The 23813-nt window shown below is 31.6% G+C and overlaps 1 protein-coding gene across 1 annotated transcript; it reads left to right on the plus strand.

Annotated features, from left to right (window-relative positions):
- Positions 1-5974: 5974 nt before the first annotated feature.
- On the plus strand, positions 5975-10091 carry LOC137831062 (GDSL esterase/lipase At4g26790-like). The gene is made up of 3 exons (XM_068638577.1): positions 5975-6474; positions 7453-7945; positions 9719-10091. Exons 1-3 carry the CDS (start codon positions 6088-6090, stop codon positions 9904-9906), a joined length of 1068 nt encoding a protein of 355 aa, XP_068494678.1. The 5' UTR covers positions 5975-6087; the 3' UTR covers positions 9907-10091.
- Positions 10092-23813: the final 13722 nt, after the last annotated feature.

The following is a 23813-nucleotide window of genomic DNA, read 5'->3' on the forward strand; positions in this document are numbered from 1 at the left end:
CATTAGGCTTCATTTGTGGATTACCGTCTAAATTTAAAAACAAAGGTATAACTAAAATATTTTTTAGACATTTACATTTGGATTTATTAATTTTTATATGTTGATGATTAGGAAAATGCTATAAAAAATAAAGAGAATAGGACAAAGCAAACAATTGCTCACTGATAGCAGTCGTTTTGCTATCAAATTAATATGAATACAGCGTAGACTTGTCCAATGCTAGAAAGATGATAGTATAAAAGTGGTCAGATGACCCCAAGTCGTCTCCCAAAGAATCCAATAGTGAGTCTAGTGAACAAAATTCAAAACTTATCTGCAAGCAATAAGGATTAGGAATAACAGTAATAATAGAAGGGGTTGTGATTGTTAAGTAGGAAAATATAAATGATGATTTAAAACAGTAAAGAATGCAAGTTGACTCCCAAGTTATTCCACCATTGAATTCCTCAAAGATTATTCCTTTCTTAATCCTCAAACAAAGCTAAAACAGATTGAACATGCGCCAATCTAATTCAACTGAAACTCGCCAGTAAAGCATGCGTCTACTAATTTAATCAATACCCACTTTGTTCCATGCGTATACTCCATGGGAATGCTTATCTCCTCTCTCTTGAATCAAGCGCCCAAGAAATTAATTAGAACAATGCGAACTAACTAAGAAACCAAAGTTTAAGATAAGGAAGACTCTCAATCATGCATTCAAGTACAACCTCTCACAAAAACCAATTTTTCAGGAGATTAGACTATTAAAACAATTGCTATAGAGAATTTAAAAAAAATAAACTTTTATTAACCAAAACCTCAGAACTCAATGGGAAATTACATGGGAATCAACCAAAAAGGTTTAGCCTTCCATGCGGAGGCAAAACAAAAGTATTATAAAGAAGAAAAGAAAACTAGGTCTAGAATGTGTTTGCTCCTCTAAAATGCAATCCAAAAAAGCCCCTTCTTCCTTCCCTTGAAGTATCTTTTATAATCTTTTTTCCCTTGCACAAAATCATATTAAAATCTGCCTTATGATATTGTTTTACAATTATCAGATGTTTCCTTTCCTGTTTCGAATTATTAAACATATATCTTCATTCCTAAATAGCCTCAGATTTTATTCTTGCTTTTCTCCCAGGAATATTGTTTCCAATTTTCTTCAGATTTATGCATTGATTGTAATTGACTCCAACATTGATGTGAGACATATTGCATTCAATTCCTTTTCTCGTATATTTGCGGATTTAATTCTTTAATTCTTTATATCAGGTCTTGTTTCCTGTTTTGATCCAAAAGAAGCAACTTAGGTTAAAAATACAAAATTAACAGAAATAATAATATAGGACTAAATAAACCCAATTATATGCTAGCTTGGAAGGTAAACTAGATAGCAAAAATTGTTGTGAACTATATGTTTTGGTGAATAAGATTTCCAACTGCTGTTATATGGCTTCTAAAACATTTTTCTTTTAATATTATTTATAGGGTATTAATTAGTGTGGTGTTATGACGTGATATAAGTAGACTAGATACAATCATGCATATTATTGGTAAGTTCTGTTTTTTTAGAAAGTGGTGATTTAGTATAAAATAAAGAAGGTGTGATTAAAGGATATTACCCTTTTATTAATCAATTATTTACTTTTCTTGTTCTCAATTATATATTATTATATTATTATATTTTAATTTTTAGTATGGTATTGACTTATTTGATTTGACAATAGTATTATGATTTCATTCATTTTTTTTAACTAGGTTTCTATGTTGACATCACAAGTCAATGAAATGAAGGCAATGATGACTTCTTTGGTGCAAAACTATTCAGGAGAGTTGCCTCATGATTTTGCTATGTTTTATGCATCACCGGTAATCTTTATTAACTTAATATATATTTTATATTATAACTGGAATGTTACTTATTATAACTATTTTTATATATTAGGCATCCGATCAAGGAAGTGTTCCTAATGATGAAACAAATTATCAACATCAAGAATCATAGTCGAAGAATGGAAAAACTTTGCCTTTTCTAGAGATGTCATTTTTTGTTTAGATAACCCATTGTTCAGATAATTATGCTTTTTATCTAAAGATGTCATTTTTTGTTCTGTGAATCGAAGAGAGGAGAGGAGAGAGGAGAGAGGATTTGGCTGATTTGAGATTTATACTTATGCTTGAGACTAGTCATTATAAATATTAAATTGTTTAGAAAGCTAGAAATATTATAATAGTATTAAAATATTAAATTGATTAGAAAGCTCAAATTAATCAAATCTTAGTGTACAGGAATCGCCTTTATGCTTTTAATATGACTTGTATGAAAAATTAAGTTTGATGGTACTCTATCTAACTTCTTACATAATTAAATAAATTACATACATAAGATAGTACTGCCTCTTGTTAGGTAAAATCAAAATATGAAACTGTTAATCTTTTGAAATCTGAAACTGTTAATTAAATAATCTCTCCATTTTAGTAAATATTATCTAAATAATAAGATAAATATTACAGCTAAGTGTACAATGATATTATCTAAGTGTACATAACATGTTTATCTACCAACATGGCTTGTAGAGGAAAATCATTGGGCTATTTTTGATTTACAATATTTACTATTTGTCACCTACTTTTTTATATATACACCTCCTAAAAGTAATGGGGGGTTTTCAAACCGCTAGGAATAGCGGAAGTTTACAAACCACCGGAAATCAGTTAGCGATGCTGGATCTTTCAGGGGAAAAGCAAACCGGAGGTAACACACTTAACGGAGGTTAAAACCGTCAGTAATACCAAATATAACCCGTTAAAATTGACTTCAAAATTTTGTCAAATATATATATTAAGAATGAATAAGAAAGAGATTAATAATTTGATTCTCTATGTTTCATAATTAATTATAAATACAAATAGACTATAATGTTAGTGTATACTATTAAGCATGCATAAGTTCTCACATGAATATTTTATTTTAAGAATTTTTTTTTTTAGTGGGTTCATTTTAGATATTTTTTTCTTTATACAGTGATAATGAATGTGATCAATTTTCTTAAATTGATTCAATCTATTATCCAAGTAACGTTACTATTATCCTGTGCCATAATTTTTGCATCGTTGCTAGCATTCGAAACTCCACGATGGATTGTTTGATATTGGGTACATGTTATATGTTTAGGTTATTAAAAATTGTATATATATCATAAAATGCACCAAGTTAGAGTGATATGATTACTTTCACTACATCTTGAGATTTTAGCAAGAGTTCATCAATTCTTATGGTGATCCTACTTAGATTTATCCAACCTTATTTGTGTTATCCTTCTTTTCCAAATTTCTTTGTTTGTTTTCAATTTCCAATTTTAAATTTATTCCAAACCTTAACCCTTAACTTCCTAAATTGAGTTTCACTTCGTAATTAAATTAAAACAAGGTTCGATAGGTATCAATAATCTTATGCACTATTCATCATGTACTATCATGCACTATTCATGATGTTCACCATGCACTATTCATAATGTTCTACTCATCATGCACTACATCAGAGGGTACTTTTTCATCCTTGATATTTTTTTTTCTTTGTTTCTATTTGAATGAATTTTAAGATCTTAGAAAAAAAAAAGTGTTTTTCCAATGAGAATCATGATTTGACTTGATTTTTTCTCTGTTTCATCATGTTTTTTAATTATTATTGTAATTAATTATTTTAATATCTAAAAATTGATTTCTATTTCATATTTTTTTAGTAAATAAACACTTAATAAAATAATTACTCTAAGCAAATAGAGAAATAAACCAATTTAGCCTTAATTATGATATGGCTTCTATTTTATAATATTTGTAAATTTTGGGTTTCATTACTTTAAATTTTAGTCCTTTAATTCTTAATTACTTACAATTTTGGCTCTTAAATACACATTTAGTAAAAAGTTCAAATTCTAATGTATTTAAAGTAAAAAAAAAATTATAAATAACTAAAATTAAAAAAATTCAATTAATTAAAAATTTATTAAATAAAAATCAATTTTTAGTTATACGTAAAATATATTATTTTAGAGACTAAAAAATTATTAGTATTTTTTTATTATTAATAAAATTTATAAATCAATTTATAAATTAATATTTAATTAGTTGTAAGGTTTTAACTATCAATTTTAAAGTTTAAATTAATTAATAATTAAAACCTTAATAGTTAATTATATATTAATTTAGAAATTTTATTAATAATATAAACTAGTTTAGATATATCAATAAATTTTAATTCTGTAATATCTAATTTAATTAATATAATAATATTAATTATTATTTTTTTGTCCAAAATAGTTTTTTTAATAATTATTTTTAATGACTAAGACGTGAAATTAAATAAGGAAACCCAAATATATTAAAATTAAAAAGATTGAAAAATAAAGTAATAAAAGTTGTAAAAAAAAAAATCTAGGATCCAATTTTTAAAATTTGTAAAATATAGAGAATAAAATTATCAGTAAGTCAATAGTTTTTATTTATAATTTGTGAAGACTTTTTTTTTAATATTTTTGTTCTTTCAGTTTTTACTATTCTCAATGCATGATCCAATTTTTTTTCTTGTAATTGGCTACAGGAATTGGTTAAGTATTGAATGCGAAATAAATACATTGAGAGATTTAAGAAGATATTAGCTGTAAACTCGAACAACTCACTAATTCAGATTTGGCCCATTCTACCAATGCATGGCCCTCACCTTGACCTGCCTTTTACTTCTTGGGTCCCACCAAAATTTAATTCACTGCACAAACTTTGGTTGATATGTCACCTTCATAATATATAATCAAATTCATACTTTATTATATGTACAAAATTTATATATATAATAGTACTATCATACAAGGAAATATAACAATATCATAAAAGTTGTTGGTAGTTAAATAATACAAAAACTTCTTGTTAGTTTATATATTATAACATATACAAGTGTTATTGCTATTTTTCTTTAATCAAATTTTAGATTACAAATTAATGAATTTTTTTTAGAAAAGTGTAGCAATACGTTTTCTAATATCTTTTTAACCTTTTTTTTGTGTGACAATTTGAATTTTATTGAACAACCATTAATCTTAATTAATTTAACCTTAAAATTAGAAGTGAAACTAATTAAATGAGAATTTAAATCTAGATTTTTTTTGACAGAAGTATTGAAATCCATTAAAAGTAGTTTGGTTATATATGGACCTTAATTTAGTTTTAAGATTCAAAGTGTGTAAAAATATTTTAAAAATAATTATTCTTTGAATTATTAACTGCATTATAGTGTATATTAATATCCCACCCACATACACCAGTCACAGATAATTAAGTGGCCATGAGGGTCAGTTCTTTTCACCTAGAATTATTATTCTCCTCATTTTTTTTTATAAATATTTATTTTAGTATGGAAATAATATTAAGAAATAGATAATTATAGCTTAATAGAGTGTAAGTTTTATTCTCATTTTTATTAATTAGAATACATCCTTAATATAAATTTTAAGGTGATTATTGTCAAAAATAATAAAGTTATTACACATAAAACAAACTATTTGACTTGGTTTGGTGAACTAAATTAACTCATCATCAATACAGATCAAGTTGAATTATTTTTCATTAAATTATATGAATTTTATAAAAAATAAAATAGAAATATTTAACTAAATGGGTTTAATTTTTTTTTAAGATTACTTTATTCTAATCTGGTTTATGGAACTGCATACAGTTCTAGTAATTTAGATTGCAAGATGTCTGCATAATTTATTTATTTTTACATTTCAAGCCATAAATTATTTATTGATAATGCTTTGCAATAGAAGGTTTACATTGTTGATTGACAAAAAGGGCAACATGTTCCTGTTTTCACTCAACGGCTTAATAATGGTATCATGCAATACTTAATGGCTAAATCTGCCACCTAATTAATTAATTTTTGGTCTATATTTTTTGTTATTCATCCCTTTCAAACTATAACATGAGCAGACAAAAGCACTGCAGATACCACAAAACCTTCTACCATAAATAGCACTGGTATCTTTCACAACCCCTCTGGTGTGTCTGCACTCTGCATAAATACTACTCTTTTGCAGCAGCATCAATTTGATGACTCCAATTCGTAGAATGGGAAAAGGGTATGCTCCATGGCTCCTCTTTATTAATGAAGTCTTACTCTTGGTACACTTTTCTGCATGCAAAGTTCCTGCAATTATAGTGTTTGGAGACTCCTCAGTGGATTCAGGTAACAACAACTTCATTCCAACCATGGCTAGGAGCAACTTTCAACCTTACGGGAGAGACTTCTTCAATGGCAAACCTACTGGTAGGTTCTCCAATGGCAGAATCCCCCCTGACTTCGTCTCTGAGGCCTTTGGAATCAAGCAAGCAGTTCCTGCATACTTGGATCCTGCTTTCAGCATATCAGATTTTGCTACTGGTGTGTGCTTTGCTTCTGCAGGAACTGGATACGACAATGCTACTTCAAATGTTGCTGTAAGTTTTATTGCCCAACTACTCATTCTTCACATGCATTCATTTGTGAAAATTTTACAACATGCATTTGTGAAAATCAACTACTTCTTTTGTTTCATTTTCATTCATCTATTTTCTTGTATTTTTTAATTCATGTTTTCACTCCATTTTACCTAACATATTTATTAATTTATCTCTATTTTTTCTATCTTCCTTTCTCTTTTACCTTTTCATCTCAATCTTCCACATTTAATAGTACACATAATCATAACTCTTTCTTGGACGGGCTTTAGGGATGTAGTTGATTTCAAAAAAGAAAAAAGTTTTATTTATGAATGCTAATTTTACAAGCTACAATAAATATTTTGGTTTTATCCTTTTTAAAATATATATTAAAGAAATTTTTGGAAATGAGATTTTGTTATTTCTTTTATGTTCTGTGTAAAATAATTGAAGAAAAAAATGGTTTAATTTCTAAAGAAGACAAAATTTATGTTTTTCATAATTGTTTGGAGTTAAAATAAGTCCAAATACTGTCTACTTGGTTACATACAGGTACTTTGTTTAGATACTATATTTGTGGTTAACATACCATTACCCTTATTAAATTTATAAACCTTTAAAAGCATATTTTCATATTTAGATTGTTTTCAGTCATAGAAATTGACCGATCTATCATTTTAATATATTAGTTTGACTATGACAAACCGTTAGAGATGTCACATAAAATACATAATTGTTATATTTTTCTCCTAATGATTGTAATTTTAAAAAAATACACAAATTAAGAATAAGAAATATACTATTTTTAAACTGATTTTATTAAATAACCCACTTTCTCAGTACATTAGATAATTTTGAGAAGGGGAATGTTATGTTGACTTAAATTCACACTACTTAAAACCAGAACAAAAAGTGATTTGATCCAACAGTAATAACTGTGGTGAATGAAGGTAAGTTTTTTGTAGTTCTAAAAGCCATGAATTTGAGATTTTGCAGGATGTGATACCTCTATGGAAAGAAGTAGAGTACTACAAGGAGTACCAAAAGAAATTGAGGGCACATCTTGGTGAGGAGAAGGCTAATGAAATACTAAGTGATGCATTGTATTTGGTTAGCATAGGAACCAATGACTTCCTTGAGAACTACTATGCCCTAACTGAAAGAAGGTCTGAGTTCCCCTTAGTTCAGCAGTATGAGGACTTCCTCTTAGGCCTTGCTAAAAACTTCTTCACTGAAATTTATGGGCTTGGGGCAAGGAAAGTTTCTCTCACTGGTTTGCCTCCTATGGGGTGTCTTCCACTAGAGAGAGCAATGAACATTTTGGAGTTCCATAATTGTGTGGAGGAGTACAACAATTTGGCTTTGGAGTTCAATGGAAAGTTGGGGTGGCTGGTGTCAAAGCTCAACAAGGACTTACCTGGATTTCAAATGGTAGATGCAAATGTATATGATATCTTTCTGCAGATCGTTACAGATCCTTCTGGTTTTGGTAAGTTCATACAATCACCATTAATTGCTCCCACTGTATATTTAATGCTGCTATCTGATTTCTAATTAAGAAACTACAGTAATTTTTAATTTTCTATTCCAGATTTAATTATATTTTCTTTAATATCTCAATAAAATCGTTTATTGAAGGAGTAATGTTATTTTAATTAAAAAATATATCATTTCTCATGGCTATTCTTACTCTTTTCTTTCTTTTTTTTCTTCATTTCCTCTCTCTTGTGTATTGCTCTAAAGAATCCTATATATATATATATATATATATATATATATATATATATTTTTTCAATTAGTTCTTTTGTTGCAAATATTTTAATGCTTTTCTTTACTTCTGGTTTTACAGTACAATAAAATCATAAAATAAAAATCAATTTTAAAAATAAAAAATAATTAGTTGCTATAGGGATTAAATTAGAGATAATTTTAGAGATTAAATAAATTTTTGTTTTTTAAATTAATTTTTATTATTGTTAAATGGTTTTTAAATTGGTATCTAATTAGCAACCAATGTTTTTGTTACCAAATTTAGAATCTAAATAATTGGTAGTTAAAACATTGGTTGCTAATTAGATACCAATTTAGAAACTATTTAACAATAATAGAAACTAATTTAAAAATCAATTTTTTTTTAGTTTCTAAAATGATTTCTAATTTAGTTACTATTGCAACTAATTATTTTGTGTTTTAAAAATTAGTTTCTATTTAGTGATTTTCTTGTAATGTCTAACCAGTGTTGACACAAATCATGTTATTGATTTTAAATAGGTTTCTTTTGCAAATATTTTAATTCTTCAATTATTTTATTGTAAATAATTTGCTAGCTTTATTAATACATACACACGCTTATAGTACTAGTATCAATATGGTTTATTACAATAATATAAAATTTATATATATATATATATATATATATATATATATATATATATATATTAGAATGATAGATAGTAAAACCCAATTGTCATCATACACCTAATTAAAAATCAATTTTCATTTGTAAGTTCTCAAACACCATTAAAGTTTTGAAAATTTTCCAATTATGCAAAGTCTTTAATTTTAAACCCTAAATTCTAAACCAATTCATTCAAAAAAATATTTTTTTTAAAAATTAATTCTTATTTTCTTCTAATTTTTTTATTAATATATATGAGTGTAATAATAAAATAAAAATAGAATAAAAAATCTTATACGCCTTCCCTCTCAAAAAAGTAGTCTTATAAAGTTATAACACATTTATATATTACTGAAATATTTAATTAATATAAATTTGGTAAGAAAAACTAACTTTAAAATTACATTCCTCCTTTTAATATAAGTGGTACTTTATAAATTACTTCCCTACTAGTATATATAGGGGTATATTATTAGAAAAATTACTTATAAAAAGCTAAAACAAATTATTTAGGAAAAAAAGTCTAAAAGTAGTATTATTTATGAAATGGAATGAGTAACTATTGTTTTAAGATGGAGAGAATTGATTTCATTTCTTGAATTATATAAAATCAGAGAGAGATAGTGGTATATTTTGAACCAGATTAGTATCTCAATATCTTATTTAATTTAGACAAAGATAGTGGAGGAGAACATGGATAACCTTAATGCACCTACATCTAGTTTTTATATATATAGTTTGAATAGAAGCAAATTCCAAAGTGAATACCGAATTAGGTGGAGTTTTTGCAGTGTTCAAAATTCCAAATTCCAATATGTTAGAAAGTCTGAACACTCATATTTAACATTGTTTTTTTATTTGCAGGTTTTGAGGAAGCAAAAACAGGATGCTGTGGGACAGGGAGATTTGAGATGGGTTTTCTATGTGACCCAAAATTTACATGCCAAGATGCAAATAAGTATGTATTTTGGGATGCATTCCACCCATCAGAAAAAACAAGTCAAATAATGTCAAATTATTTAATAGAAAAACATCTAGCAAAGTTTCTTTGATTATTCAACAATACAAGGAGTCTAGATTCTACATTTATATATACTATGTACATTAGTATATATAACAACGTTTTGTGTCGTCTAAGTGACGTGTATACAATATTATTGTCCTTATATGTTTTCGTAAGAATGATCCAATTCATGTTCTGAAAAGCAAGCAAGCTTTTCCTCAAGATTTTTAGCAACTTCTCCATGTATTGTCCTGTTATATACTTGCTCTATTCATAAGTATCCTTGTTACTCAAGAAAAAAATCCAATGATTCTTTCGATAATACTCACACCAATTCCTACATAAGAGGACCTTTGTTCGAGTTTGGTATTTTGTTTTATCAACAAAAAAATTAAATTTAAAGAGTGTCACAACTCTTATACAAAAAGATATCTATCAATACCAAAACAACATTCCTACCTCCTCCAAAATTATAGAAAAACAGTTGGATATAAAGAATAACAACAAAATAACTATGAACCTTCCCACTAACAGATCACTACAAGAAAAATTGGAATTACATACAACCAAAATCCGTATGTAAAACAATTTTACATACGGATATAATCCGTATGTAATTACCTTTGGTTTACATACGGAAAAAATTCGTATGTAATATCTATTTACATACGGAATAGAATCCATATGTAAAAATTCGTATGTAATGTTGACTTTACATACGGATTTTGATATGTATGTAATAATCCGTATATAATTCGCGATTTTCTTGTAGTGGATTGACTACCAGTTCAAAACATCAGAATCCAAAACCTCCCGAAAATCTCATTACATAAAGAACCTCTCCAGTGGAAAAGTTCTAGCACATATACATCTCAATGATATTGTCCCTTTACAAATTTTATAATCAGTCTAGATACCTTCTAGATTTCGAGCATCCACATTTGTTTTTAATTGTTTTGTTTTCCCTGTATTTGGTCACCAATTTATGTCACCTATTGACCATGTCCTACAAAAAAAAAAAAAAAAACAACACACATCACCCTGACCATAACTGGACAGGGGGGTATAGCACGAAGATGACTTAAAATATGTATCCTACCGTGATTTATCATTTTTTTAGGGATTTCATGCATACCAAAGGATCTCAACATAAATCAGAATTTGAGAAAACTATTAAAGGTTCCTTAGATGTAATCCATGACCAAACATTTAGTTGTGTCATTGAAAAAAATCTTAATATGATATATTCTACCATTCTTATGGATGCTCTTATTTCTCTGTTTCCATATCTCTCCTATTACTATAGTTTACACACTTCCCCAGATTATATTAATCGATTCAGATAAAGTGTATAGTGCAAAGTGCAAAAAATGTGTATTTGTTTCATAGTGATCAACCAAAACCATCCCCATCCAAGAATAACACATACCCCATACTAGTCAAGCTACCCTACACTTAAAAAATAAGTGACTAGTTGTCTCTTCTTCATCACCACAAATAACACATAAAGTACTTATCATAACTAACCCACACCTCTCTAAATTTACTATTGTATCTATCTTATCTTTTAAAACCCTCCAAATTGTGACCTGTGCTAAAGGAAGAGTCTTACCTTCCTAAAATAATTCATACAAAGACCTATGTTCACCATCTACCTCTTTCTTTAGAATTTTAATGTTGGGAACTTGTCAGGTTATAGTGTGAAAGGTCATAGAACTTGTCAGGTTATAGTGTCAGGTTATATTTGTTCACCCACTTTAATGTGTCTAATTCATTCATTTAATAACATTTATTTTGACTTGGAGTGCAATAAGCAATCTGGAAATTATGAGTGTGGTTACTATGTTATGCAGTGGATGTTGACTATTACGCGGTCTGGAATTGATAGAGGTTAGGATGAGGTAATACCTCAACACAAAAACACTTTAAAATTTGGGGTTTATTATTTATGCACTAATTCAAAAAAAAATTTAAATGTCACAATTTTTCAATGATCCACAACCGCTAGATTCAGAAGCATTGGAGTATGTGAAGACAACATGGTCAAAATATTTTGTAACAATGTATAACACCTTATGATAGATGAATGATTAGAATTTAGAATGACATTGAACTTTTTCATATATTGTAGAACTTTTTGTAGAATGTTATATGTACTTAATTTATTCTATGTAATCTTTCATATTTAAATTATGATATTATATGCATGCATTATTGTTTTGGAAATTTAATATTTTATGCAGGATTGGAGCATATATATATATATATATATATATATATATATATATATATATATATATAATACAACATTTTCTTTAAAAAAATACATTTATAACGATGGTTGCATGTTAGAACCGTCTTTAAAAAAATAAAAAAAAAAGTTTGAATGACACCATTTATAACCGTCTTTAAAAATATAGTTTTTTTCGCCGTTTATTTTCTAGAATAACAATGGTTTTTACACGTGTCGTTAATATGCTTTCATAACGATGGTTCCCGAATCGTCGTTATAACCAGTTGATTTATAATGACTCCAAAGTAACGACGGTTCTAAACCGTCTTCATATGGTCTTTTTAACCGTTGTTAAAACACGTTTCTGCAGTAGTGTTGAACTCACATCATGAAAAATTATAACGAAAACAATTTTAGCATTTAATTGAGTAAAAATAAAGAGAAATAGACACAAATTTACACTAGTTCATCCCATAACCAGGGCTACCTCCAATCTCTTTAAGCAAACCGCTTAAGAGCATTCACTAACGCAAGCATTCTTACACCTCTTTAGGTATACAAGTATTCTTACATCTTTTCAAGTCACCCAATATTCTTACTGCTCTATAAGGCACCAAGTATTCTCCATCTCTTTAGAAAATCAGTCATCATCTCCCCTTTGTTGAACCAAGTGGTGTTCAATGTTTTGAAGAATCAAATCCTTTGAAGGATGATGAAGCCTCTGCTTTGCTTGATGCTGCTGTGCTGGTTTTAGCCTTGTTATGAGGTAGTTCAATGTTGTAATCAACACTTAGATTAAATCTCAAAGCAATTAGCATCTCAATTTTAACAAAGCAAAATTATTTTCAAACTAAGTTGAAACAATCGATTGTTTTGTCGAAACAACCGATTGTTTACACTTAGGTGTTTTGAGAAAGTTTGAAAACTGTTTTTGAATGGTGTTTTTGTTAAGTAACAAAACAACCGATTGATTCGAGGAAACAATCGATTGTTTGTTTTAAAACCATAACAGAAAAACTGTTTTCTTTGACTGAGCTTTAAATGCTTTAACAGAATACGCTCCAGTCATTAAATGCTTTGACCAATCAATTTTAAATGCAATTAAGAGTTTGTTAAGATTTGATAACAAACTATATTCTTAGATATATTCTGAAAAATAGTTTTGATATATTAAGAATCTTGAAACAAAGTTTTTCATAAAAGAGTTTTTCATAGTATTCTGAGATTGCTAAAGAGTTGAGAGATAGATCAAGGTGCTGAATAGGATTCTCTTGTATTGATTTCAGATTTCCATCTGTAACAAGTGTAATCTTTGTAAACTGCTGAACAATTTGCTTGTGTGTGTTGCTGAGATTGGTTGTGTGTTCTTGAGGTGTTCAAGATCAACAATCTTAGTGTTGGCCAAGGAGAGTGTGTTTCTTGAGGTGTTCAAGGTCATTCTCTTGGTTGTGGTGTAAGTGATCAAGGTGTGGTTGCTTAGTGGATATCCTCAGGGTTTCTGAGAAGACTGGATGTAGCTCTAGTTTTGAGTGAACCAGTATAAACAACTGTGTACAATCTCTCTATCCTTATCTCTTTAAATTCAGTTTGTTTGTTGTTTGCTGGTATAAACTGTTGAAGAAGGTTGCTGCCCCTTCAAGATTGTGTTTGATGAAGACTTCTATGTACATTTCATTTGTATTTTGCTTTGCTTTAAGTATGTCTTAGGTAGTACTTAGAGGTTGTCTAAGAGTGGACTTTTTGCTGAGTAACTCACCTCAAAACCACTGACCATGTGATAAGAACAAGCATAAGTTTTCTTAAACTGTTTTTCACATGTTTTACAAAAAACACGTTTACTGCATAAAAATAAATCTGTTCTTTTCTAAATAAAGATATTCATTTTTTAAACTGATGCCTTGGCTAAGTCTTGTGGAAATTAGATTTTGTGCATCAGGTATTTTGACTAAGTCTTCTTCTTTTCAAAATGACTGAGTTTTAAATAGTTAAACTTTCTCTGTTTTCGTTTTGAAAAATAAATCTGTTCATCTGTAAATGAATAGATTCTTTTTGTCTCTGGTGCCATGTCAAGCTTAAACGTTTTCAGTTTTATCTCTGCACCAGAATGGTTGACTAAGTCTCCTCACTTAACAAATTCTCTAACTGCTTTTTGAAAATAAATCTGTTCATTTTATTTTCAATCTGTTCATTTTATAACAGCTTTAACTGTTTTTCAAAAATCTGTTATAAGTTGGTTTTCTATAAAATGAAAACTTGTTTATGAGTTTAAGCATCGTTCATACATTTGCAAAAACTAGTTTTACAGCAGAGAATCAAAAGTTTACAAAGGATTAGCATTTGTTCTTCAAAGATTTCGAAAATCACAAAGTGCTTGTTCTTGGTTTGGTTCCAAAAGCTTGGTGTGAGGTGCTGCTACTGTTCTAGCAATCTTGCCTACTGGTTTAAGGCAGATCTTTGTATCCTCAATCAGGTGTAGTCGTTTCACTTCTCATTGCTTGTAATAGTTTGGTTAAACACTCTTCTTGATAGGTTTTCTTGGAGAGTGTGTGTGTGAGCTGAAATAGGTTTTTTCAGCAAGAGTACCTAAGTTCTTGTAGGTTTCAAGAACAGTGGGAATTGTACTTGGTTGTACTGTGTTTTAGTGATTGCCACCTGGTTTTGGTGAAGACTGGATGTAGCTCAGTTGAGTGAACCAGTATAACTGCTTGTGTTCATTCTCTCTCACTCTCTGCAATTTCATTTCTGCATAATTGATAAAACAACAAAGAAATAAATCTGTTCAAGTGAAAATAAATTTGTTCTTTCTGGGCTCAGTTCATACTGTTCTTAACTTCTGAAAAGTTGTTTGATTCTGATAAGAACATATAAAATTTGTTAAAAGTCACTGCAACAGATTGACTGTGATAGGTTGCTCAAGAAATTGTCAAAGCTATTAATTGAACCTTAAACAATTGCTTAAAATTGAAGTTTGCTGTTCTGTGATTCACTGTTCTTAATTTCTGGAAAATTGTTTGATATCAAGAAGAACACTCATAGTTTGTTAAAGGCCACTGGAACAGGTTGATTGTAAAGGTTATTCAATTAATTGACATGCTATCAATTGAACCTTAATCACTTGCTTGAAACTGAAGTTTGCTGTTTTGGTGTTTCACTGGTTTTTGTTCTAATATCAGTGTGTGCATCTGGAAAGTCTATCTGCATAATCTTGTGATTAACCTTGCTGTATAAACGCTTTTCAAACAAAAGCAGAGCTGAAATAAATCTGTTCATTTTCACATAAATCGATTTATTTTCTGTAAACTGTGTTAAACACTGTTTCTGCGAGAAAGTTTTAAAAGGTCAATTCACCCCCCTTTTGAACTTTGGCACTATTAAATCCAACAATTGGTATCAAGAGCTAGGACTTGTATTTTAATCAAGTTTGTTTGTAATAATGTCTGAGTTTAATGTGCTTTTTGCTGAGGGTTCTGCTGTTAATAGACCACCTATGTTCAATGGAATGAATTATGCATTTTGGAAAGTTAGAATGAGAATTTTCATGGAATCCATTGATGCATTAATTTGGGAAGCTGTGGTCAATGGACCTTATGTGCCAATGCAGGTTGTCAAGGATGAAGAAAAGGTAAAGCCAAGATCAGAATGGAATGAGACCGAAAGGAGGAAGGCTCAACATGATCTTGGGGCCAAGAACATCATAACCTCTGCATTGACAATGGATGAGTTCTTCAGGATATCTCAATGTAAGTCAGCTAAGGAGATGTGGGAAGTCTTAGAAGTGACTCATGAGGGTACTGAAGATGTGAAAAGGTCAAGGAAACATGCTCTCATCCAAGAATATGAACTGTTCAGAATGCAACCCGAGGAGAGCATTGCTGATGTGCAGAAAAGATTCACCCATATTGTGAATCACCTCACTGGCTTGGGAAAAGAATTTGACAGAGAGGAACTCAACATAAAGATATTGAAGTGCCTCGACAGAAGCTGGCAACCAAAGGTGACAGCTATCTCTGAAAGTCGTGATCTGTCAAAGTTGGGAACTGCTGCATTGTTTGGAAAGCTGATGGAGCATGAGCTAGAGCTCAAAAGACTCAAAGAGCAGGAAACAACAGAGAGAAAACCCAAAGGGCTTGCACTGAAAGCAACTGAACTGAATGAGATCAAGGAAGAAAAAGAAGATGCTGAAGATGATGACACAATCAGCCTTCTTACAAAAAGATTCAGCAAATTCCTGAGGAAGAAAAGCAGAAACAGGAACCAGCAGAAAAGAAGGTATCTCAAACCCAATGATTCAAGTTCCTCTAAATATACTTGCTTTGGCTGTGGCAAAACAGGGCATATCAAAACAGATTGTCCAGACAATCAAACAAGGGACAAATCTGCCAGCAAGAAATTTGAAAGGAACAAGGGAAGAAGAGCCTACATCTCATGGGAGGAAAATGAAGCATCCTCAACCAGCAGCTCTTCAACAGAAGATGAGGAGAATAATTTGTGCTTCATGATGAAGGATGAGGAGTCAAGCTCTGATTCAGTAAGTATTTTTTCTGCTGATTCTGATAACTATGATGATTTGCTTGCTGCCTTCAAGGAAACACATGATGAAGCAAATAGGCTAGCTGTAATATGCAATAAGCTGCAAAAGGTAAATAATGTGTTGGCACCTAAAGTAAAAACACTTGAGGAAGAATTGCATAAGGCCAAAACAGATTTGGTAAGCCTTGAACTATCTTGCTTGCATGCCTATATTAAAACCTGTGAAAACTGCAAAAAAATTGGAAAAACAAGTGGAGTATTTGCTGAAAACCCTTTCCAATTTCACCAAGGGAAGAGAAAACCTTGAGTCTCTCCTTGGATCACAGAATGCTGTTTTCAATAAGAATGGACTTGGTTATACCCCTGGAAATGTAACCAATGTCAAAAAGCTTTCAAGTTTTTTTGTTCCAGCAAAATCAGTTTTTTCAGCTTTTAACAGTGGCAAAAAGGCATCTCATGTAACCTGTTTTTACTGCATGAAATCTGGTCATACATCTAGGTCTTGCATTGCTAGAAAACATCTTGTGCCTAAGAACTTAGCAAAATGGCTACCAAAGAGAAGGTTTTAATCTGTGCTGGACCCTATACTGAAAAGGGTACCATTTGTATCATTTTTATTCTGTTTTGCAGATTGGCAGCAAGAAAAATCAGTGGTACTTGGGTAGTGGCTGTTCCAAGCATATGACTGGAGATCTTACAAAGTTTACCAGCTTGAAGCTCAAAGCAGAAGGACATGTAACCTATGGTGATAATAACCGAGGGAGGATTTTGGGTAGAGGCACTGTTGGAACAGGGAACTCAACAACCATTGAGAATGTGCTGTATGTAGAAGGACTCAAGCATAGTCTTCTCAGCATAAGTCAGCTTTGTGACAAAGGATACAAAGTGAATTTTGAGTCAAATGGCTGCACAATCTCAAGTAATTCATCTAGTAAGGTATTGTTTACTGCTAAGAGAGTGAATAACATTTATCTGTTGAATATCATGGAAACTAACTCTTCAAATGAGTGTTTGCTGTCCAGAAGTGATGAGTCTTGGTTGTGGCACAGAAGGTTAGCTCACATACACACAAATCACTTGAATAAATTTAAATCTAAAGATTTAGTTTCTGGTTTGCCGAACATTAAATTTCAGGACAACAGGCTTTGTGATGCTTGTGTGAAAGGTAAACAAATCAAATCCTCTTTCAAGTTAAAGGATATTGTCTCTACAAAAAATCCATTGGATGTGTTACATATGGACTTATTTGGTCCATCTAGAGTTGCTAGCTTGGCTGGAAATTTGTATGCTTTAGTTGTTGTGGATGATTACTCTAGATTTACATGGACTTTATTTCTTGCACATAAACATGATGCTTACACTGCCTTTAAGAAATTAGCAAAAATTCTGCAAAATGAAAATGGTTGCTGCATAAAATCAATTCGAAGTGATCATGGGGGAGAGTTTCAAAATGCTAAGTTTGAGAGGTTCTGTGAGAAGCATGGGATAGCACATACCTTTTTAGCCCCTAGGACACCCCAACAAAATGGTGTAGTTGAAAGGAAAAATAGATCACTAGAGGAACTAGCTAGAACTATGTTAAATGAATCTAAGCTTCCTAAGTATTTTTGGGCTGATGCTGTTTATACTGCAGGTTATGTCTTAAATAGGACCTTAATAAGACCAATTCTTAAGAAAACCCCATATGAATTGTATAAGGGCAGAAAACCTAGTGTGAGCCACCTTAGAGTATTTGGGTGTAAATGTTTTATACTGAATAATGGCAAAGAAAATCTTGGTAAGTTTGATGCTAAATCTGATGAAGGTGTGCACATTGGTTATGCTTTGAATGGTCATGCATATAGAGTCTTCAATAAAAGGTTGCTTATAGTAGAAGAATCAATGCATGTTGTTTTTTATGAAACTGATCATAGCCTATCTAAAATTGCTGATGACCTTGACAGTAATGAATTTAAATATGTTTTAAATCAAAATGAATCGATTCATTTTGATACTGCTGATACACATGCTATACAAGAATCTACTGCAGCTGCAGGTTTGCCAAAAGAGTGGAAAACCCCAAGAGATTTAACACTTGATAATGTCATTGGGAACATTGAGATAGGAGTGTCAACTAGAAAATCCTTGAACAATTTCTGTGAAGCAATGGCCTTTGTATCTCAAGTTGAACCCAAGAATTTGAATGAAGCTCTCAAGGACAGCAACTGGATTTTAGCTATGCAAGAGGAACTAAATCAGTTTGCTCTTAATGAGGTCTGGACTCTTTTTCCTAGAATACCTGAGATGAATATAATTGGGACAAAATGGGTATTTAGAAACAAGATGGATGAGCATGGAGTGATCACCAGAAACAAGGCGAGGCTAGTAGCTAAAGGGTACAATCAAGAAGAAGGGATAGACTATGATGAGACATATGCACCAGTGGCTCGGTTAGAAGCTGTTAGACTGCTGCTTGCCTTCTCCTGCATCAAAGGGTTCAAGCTATTTCAAATGGATGTGAAGAGTGCCTTTCTAAATGGTTATATTAATGAAGAGGTATTTGTTTCACAGCCACCAGGTTTTGAAGACCATCAACATCCAGAATATGTGTTCAAACTCCAAAAGGCTCTCTATGGACTCAAGCAAGCTCTTAGGCAATGGTATGAGAGGCTAAGTGATTTTCTCACCTCACAAGGCTATGACAGAGGCACATCAGATAAGACCTTGTTCATTAAGAAGAAAGGAGATGACTCAATTCTAGTCCAAGTATATGTGGATGACATCATTTTTGGATCAAACAATGGAAAATTGTGTGAAGCTTTCGTGAAAGTCATGAAGAGTGAGTTTGAAATGTCAATGATGGGTGAGTTGAACTATTTTCTAGGCTTGCAGGTCAAACAACTCAAGGATGGCATTTTCTTAAGTCAAGCTAAGTATTGCAAGGATCTACTGAAGAAATTTGAAATGGACAAGTGTAAACCAATCAGCACACCCTTCTCAACAAGCTGTCATTTGGATCATGATGAAGCTGGAATTTCTGTTGATGAAACCAAATACAGAGGACTCATAGGATCACTACTGTATCTCACTGCCAGCAGGCCAGATATAATATTTGTAGTGTGCATGTGTGCAAGGTTTCAATCTGCTCCTAAAGAATCACACTACAATGCTGTCAAAAGAATTTTGAAGTATTTACAAGGAACTAAAGAAGTTGGCTTGTGGTATCCAGGTAATGTTTCATTAAGCTTAACTGGATATTCTGATTCAGATTTTGCAGGTTGCAAAATTGATAGGAAGAGCACGAGTGGAACCTGTCATTTGCTAGGATCAAGCTTGATCTCATGGCAATGCAAAAAACAGGCTTGTGTAGCTCTCTCCACTGCTGAAGCAGAATACATTGCAGCAGGGAGTTGTTGTGCTCAAACTATATGGCTAAGACAACAATTGAATGATTTTGGTATCTTACTTAACCATATACCTCTGTTGTGTGATAATACAAGTGCAATCAACTTAACCAAAAATCCTGTCATGCATTCAAGAACCAAACACATTGAAATTAGACATCATTTTCTAAGGGAACACATATCTAATGGAACATGTGATATTAAGTTCATTGGTACTGATTTACAACTTGCTGATTTGTTCACAAAACCATTAGCCAAAGATAGGTTTAATTTTCTGCTTAATGAATTGGGTATTATAAATGTCAATTGTGCCTAGCAGTGAAAAATTAAATCTGTTTATTCGCAATTGAATGTGTTTATTTTCTGCACTGATATGCATTGATGACTAGGAAAGAGAAATTTTGATCTTTGACTGCTTGACTGACCTAGTGGGCATTAACCTCTGTACCTTTGACGGTTTTGGTCATGGTTATGTAACCGATTTGATGGTTTGGGTGCTCAATAAAGGCATGAGTATATGCATCGTGACCCTAAATATTTGTTGCATATTTTCAAAGATTCTCTGCACAAATTCAGAGCATAAAATCTTCATGCATATCCACTCATAACTGTCATATCAACACATTCATTTCTATATAAATCTGTTTGAATACTTGCTACCCACATTGGCTATTCTTTTTCTGTTCTCACCATTTGAAACCAAGAAAAGAATTCAGGTTCAACCATGACTTCTTCTTCCAAGAAACAGAAAAATAAGGGGAAGCAAACCACCTTTAAAGGTGTGCTAGAAGGTTGGTTCGCTGGAAATGAAGAAGGCATCAATACCTACATTCACGAGACAAGCAGGAAGCAGATCAACATACCCAAAGTGTTGGATTTCAACTGGCTGAAATCTGAAAAACTGGTAGAAACAAGGGCTGTGTTGAAGCACCAGAAACTGAAAAAGATGTTGGAATTAACGGGTAATGTATATCCTGACTTGGTTAAGGTGTTTTACACTAACCTCACATTGGATGGAAAGAATGTTGTCTCTTATGTGAAAGGGACCAAGATGAAGATCACAAGTGAGGTGTGGAATTCTGTGGCTGGAATAAAATATGCTGGATTGAAAGTAGGAAAGGGAAACACCAGTGGAATCCAAGAATTCAACAAGCTGCAATACTATAAAAGCTGCATGAGGAATCCTACAGAGAGTATAAACAGGTTCCATGCAGGGCACTTGAACCTCACTCCACGCCTAGTTGCCTACATCATAGCATGGCAACTTATTCCAAGAGGAACAAACCATGTTGTTTTACATGAAGAGGACCTAATCCTCCTATATTGCATCATGAACCAGATTAAGGTAAACTGGGTTTTCATTGTCAATGAACACATGCTTAAGTCAAAAAGGTTGGCTGATTACTGATTTCCCTATGCTATTCTCGTTTCCAAATTAATTGATTACTTTGGTGTTGATGTTACAAATGAGAGAAACGACCCTATCAAAGCTGTAAGTGAGATTGATAATTCAACTCTCACCAAAATGGGTTTTCACAAAATTGAAGACAAGTGGGTGGTTCTCAAGGAGAAGGACCCTCAAGCAGAACATGAAGATGAGGACGAAGCTGTTCCTATGGATGATGACTCACCTGCTACCCAATCTGAACATGAGGAAGTTGCTGCAAATGTCATAGTTGCCTATCAAGCTCCAGAATACCGAGGAGAACCAATGTCTATGTTTGAAAGGCAAGTGCTGTATCGTCTTGATGTAATGTCTGCAGAACAAAGGGCATACTTTGAGACTACTCATGCAAGGTTTCAACACCTTGATGATCAGATTGAAGGGGTTCAGGCACAACTTGCAGAGCTTTACTACAAGGATCAGTAGTCATCTGTTTTTAATGCTTTCTTTATCAATTTTCAAATGTCTGTAATGCTGAACAATATGGTTTTATTTTCTGAACTATTATGGTTATGGTTTCTGTTTCATATTTGTTTTCCCTATGCTTATATGCTGTTTGATGAATTCAAAGGGGGAGAAAAATAGCTGCTGAAAAATAGCTCACCATGCTAGGTGAAGCTAGCTGAAACAGGGAGTTAACTCTGCATCTTAAAACCATTTCTCATGCTATGCAATACTGCTGTTTTTTTCTGGTTTAAAATCTGGTGCAGTGCAGGTTCTTAAAGCAACAAAGCTATGAGGTTAGCTATGGGGATTTGTCTCCATCAAACAGGGGGAGATTGTTGAAGAAGGTTGCTGCCCCTTCAAGATTGTGTTTGATGAAGACTTCTATGTACATTTCATTTGTATTTTGCTTTGCTTTAAGTATGTCTTAGGTAGTGCTTAGAGGTTGTCTAAGAGTGGGCTTTTTGCTGAATAACTCACCTCATAACCACTGGCCATGTGATAAGAACAAGCATAAGTTTTCTTAAACTGTTTTTCACATGTTTTACAAAAAACACGTTTACTGCATAAAAATAAATCGGTTCTTTTCTAAATAAACAAATTCATTTTTTAAACTGATGCCTTGGCTAAGTCTTGTGGAAATTAGATTTTGTGCATCAGGTATTTTGACTAAGTCTTCTTCTTTTCAAAACGACTGAGTTTTAAATAGTTAAACTTTCTCTGTTTTCGTTTTGAAAAATAAATCTGTTCATCTGTAAATGAATAGATTCTTTTTGTCTCTGGTTCCATGTCAAGCTTAAACGTTTTCAGTTTTATCTCTGCACCAGAATGGTTAACTAAGTCTCCTCACTTAACAAATTCTCTAACTGCTTTTTGAAAATAAATCTGTTCATTTTATTTTCAATCTGTTCATTTTATAACAGCTTTAACTGTTTTTCAAAAATCTATTATAAGTTGGTTTTCTATAAAATGAAAACTTGTTTCTGAGTTTAAGCATCGTTCATACATTTGCAAAAACAAGTTTTACAGCAGAGAATCAAAAGTTTACAAAGGATTAGCATTTGTTCTTCAAAGATTTCGAAAATCACAAAGTGCTTGTTCTTGGTTTGGTTCCAAAAGCTTGGTGTGAGGTGCTGCTACTGTTCTAGCAATCTTGCCTACTGGTTTAAGGCAGATCTTTGTATCCTCAATCAGGTGTAGTCGTTTCACTTCTCATTGCTTGTAATAGTTTGGTTAAACACTCTTCTTGATAGGTTTTCTTGGAGAGTGTGTGTGTGAGCTGAAATAGGTTTTTTCAGCAAGAATACCTAAGTTCTTGTAGGTTTCAAGAACAGTGGGAATTGTACTTGGTTGTACTGTGTTTTAGTGATTTCTACCTGGTTTTGGTGAAGACTGGATGTAGCTCAGTTGAGTGAACCAGTATAACTGCTTGTGTTCATTCTTTCTCACTCTCTGCAATTTCATTTCTGCATAATTGATAAAACAGCAAAGAAATAAATCTGTTCAAGTGAAAATAAATCTGTTCTTTCTGGGCTCAGTTCATACTGTTCTTAACTTCTGAAAAGTTGTTTGATTCTGATAAGAAGATATAAAATTTGTTAAAAGTCACTACAACAGATTGACTGTGATAGGTTGCTCAAGAAATTGTCAAAGCTATTAATTGAACCTTAAACAATTGCTTAAAATTTAAGCTTGCTGTTCTGTGATTCACTGTTCTTAATTTCTGGAAAATTGTTTGATATCAAGAAGAACACTCATAGTTTGTTAAAGGCCACTGGAACAGGTTGATTGTAAAGGTTATTCAATTAATTGGCAATGCTATCAATTGAACCTTAATCACTTGCTTGAAACTGAAGTTTGTTGTTTTGGTGTTTCACTGGTTTTTGTTCTAATATCAGTGTGTGCATCTGGAAAGTCTATCT

Source organism: Phaseolus vulgaris, chromosome 6 (genome assembly GCF_000499845.2).
Source record: "Phaseolus vulgaris cultivar G19833 chromosome 6, P. vulgaris v2.0, whole genome shotgun sequence".
Lineage (NCBI taxonomy): Eukaryota > Viridiplantae > Streptophyta > Magnoliopsida > Fabales > Fabaceae > Phaseolus > Phaseolus vulgaris.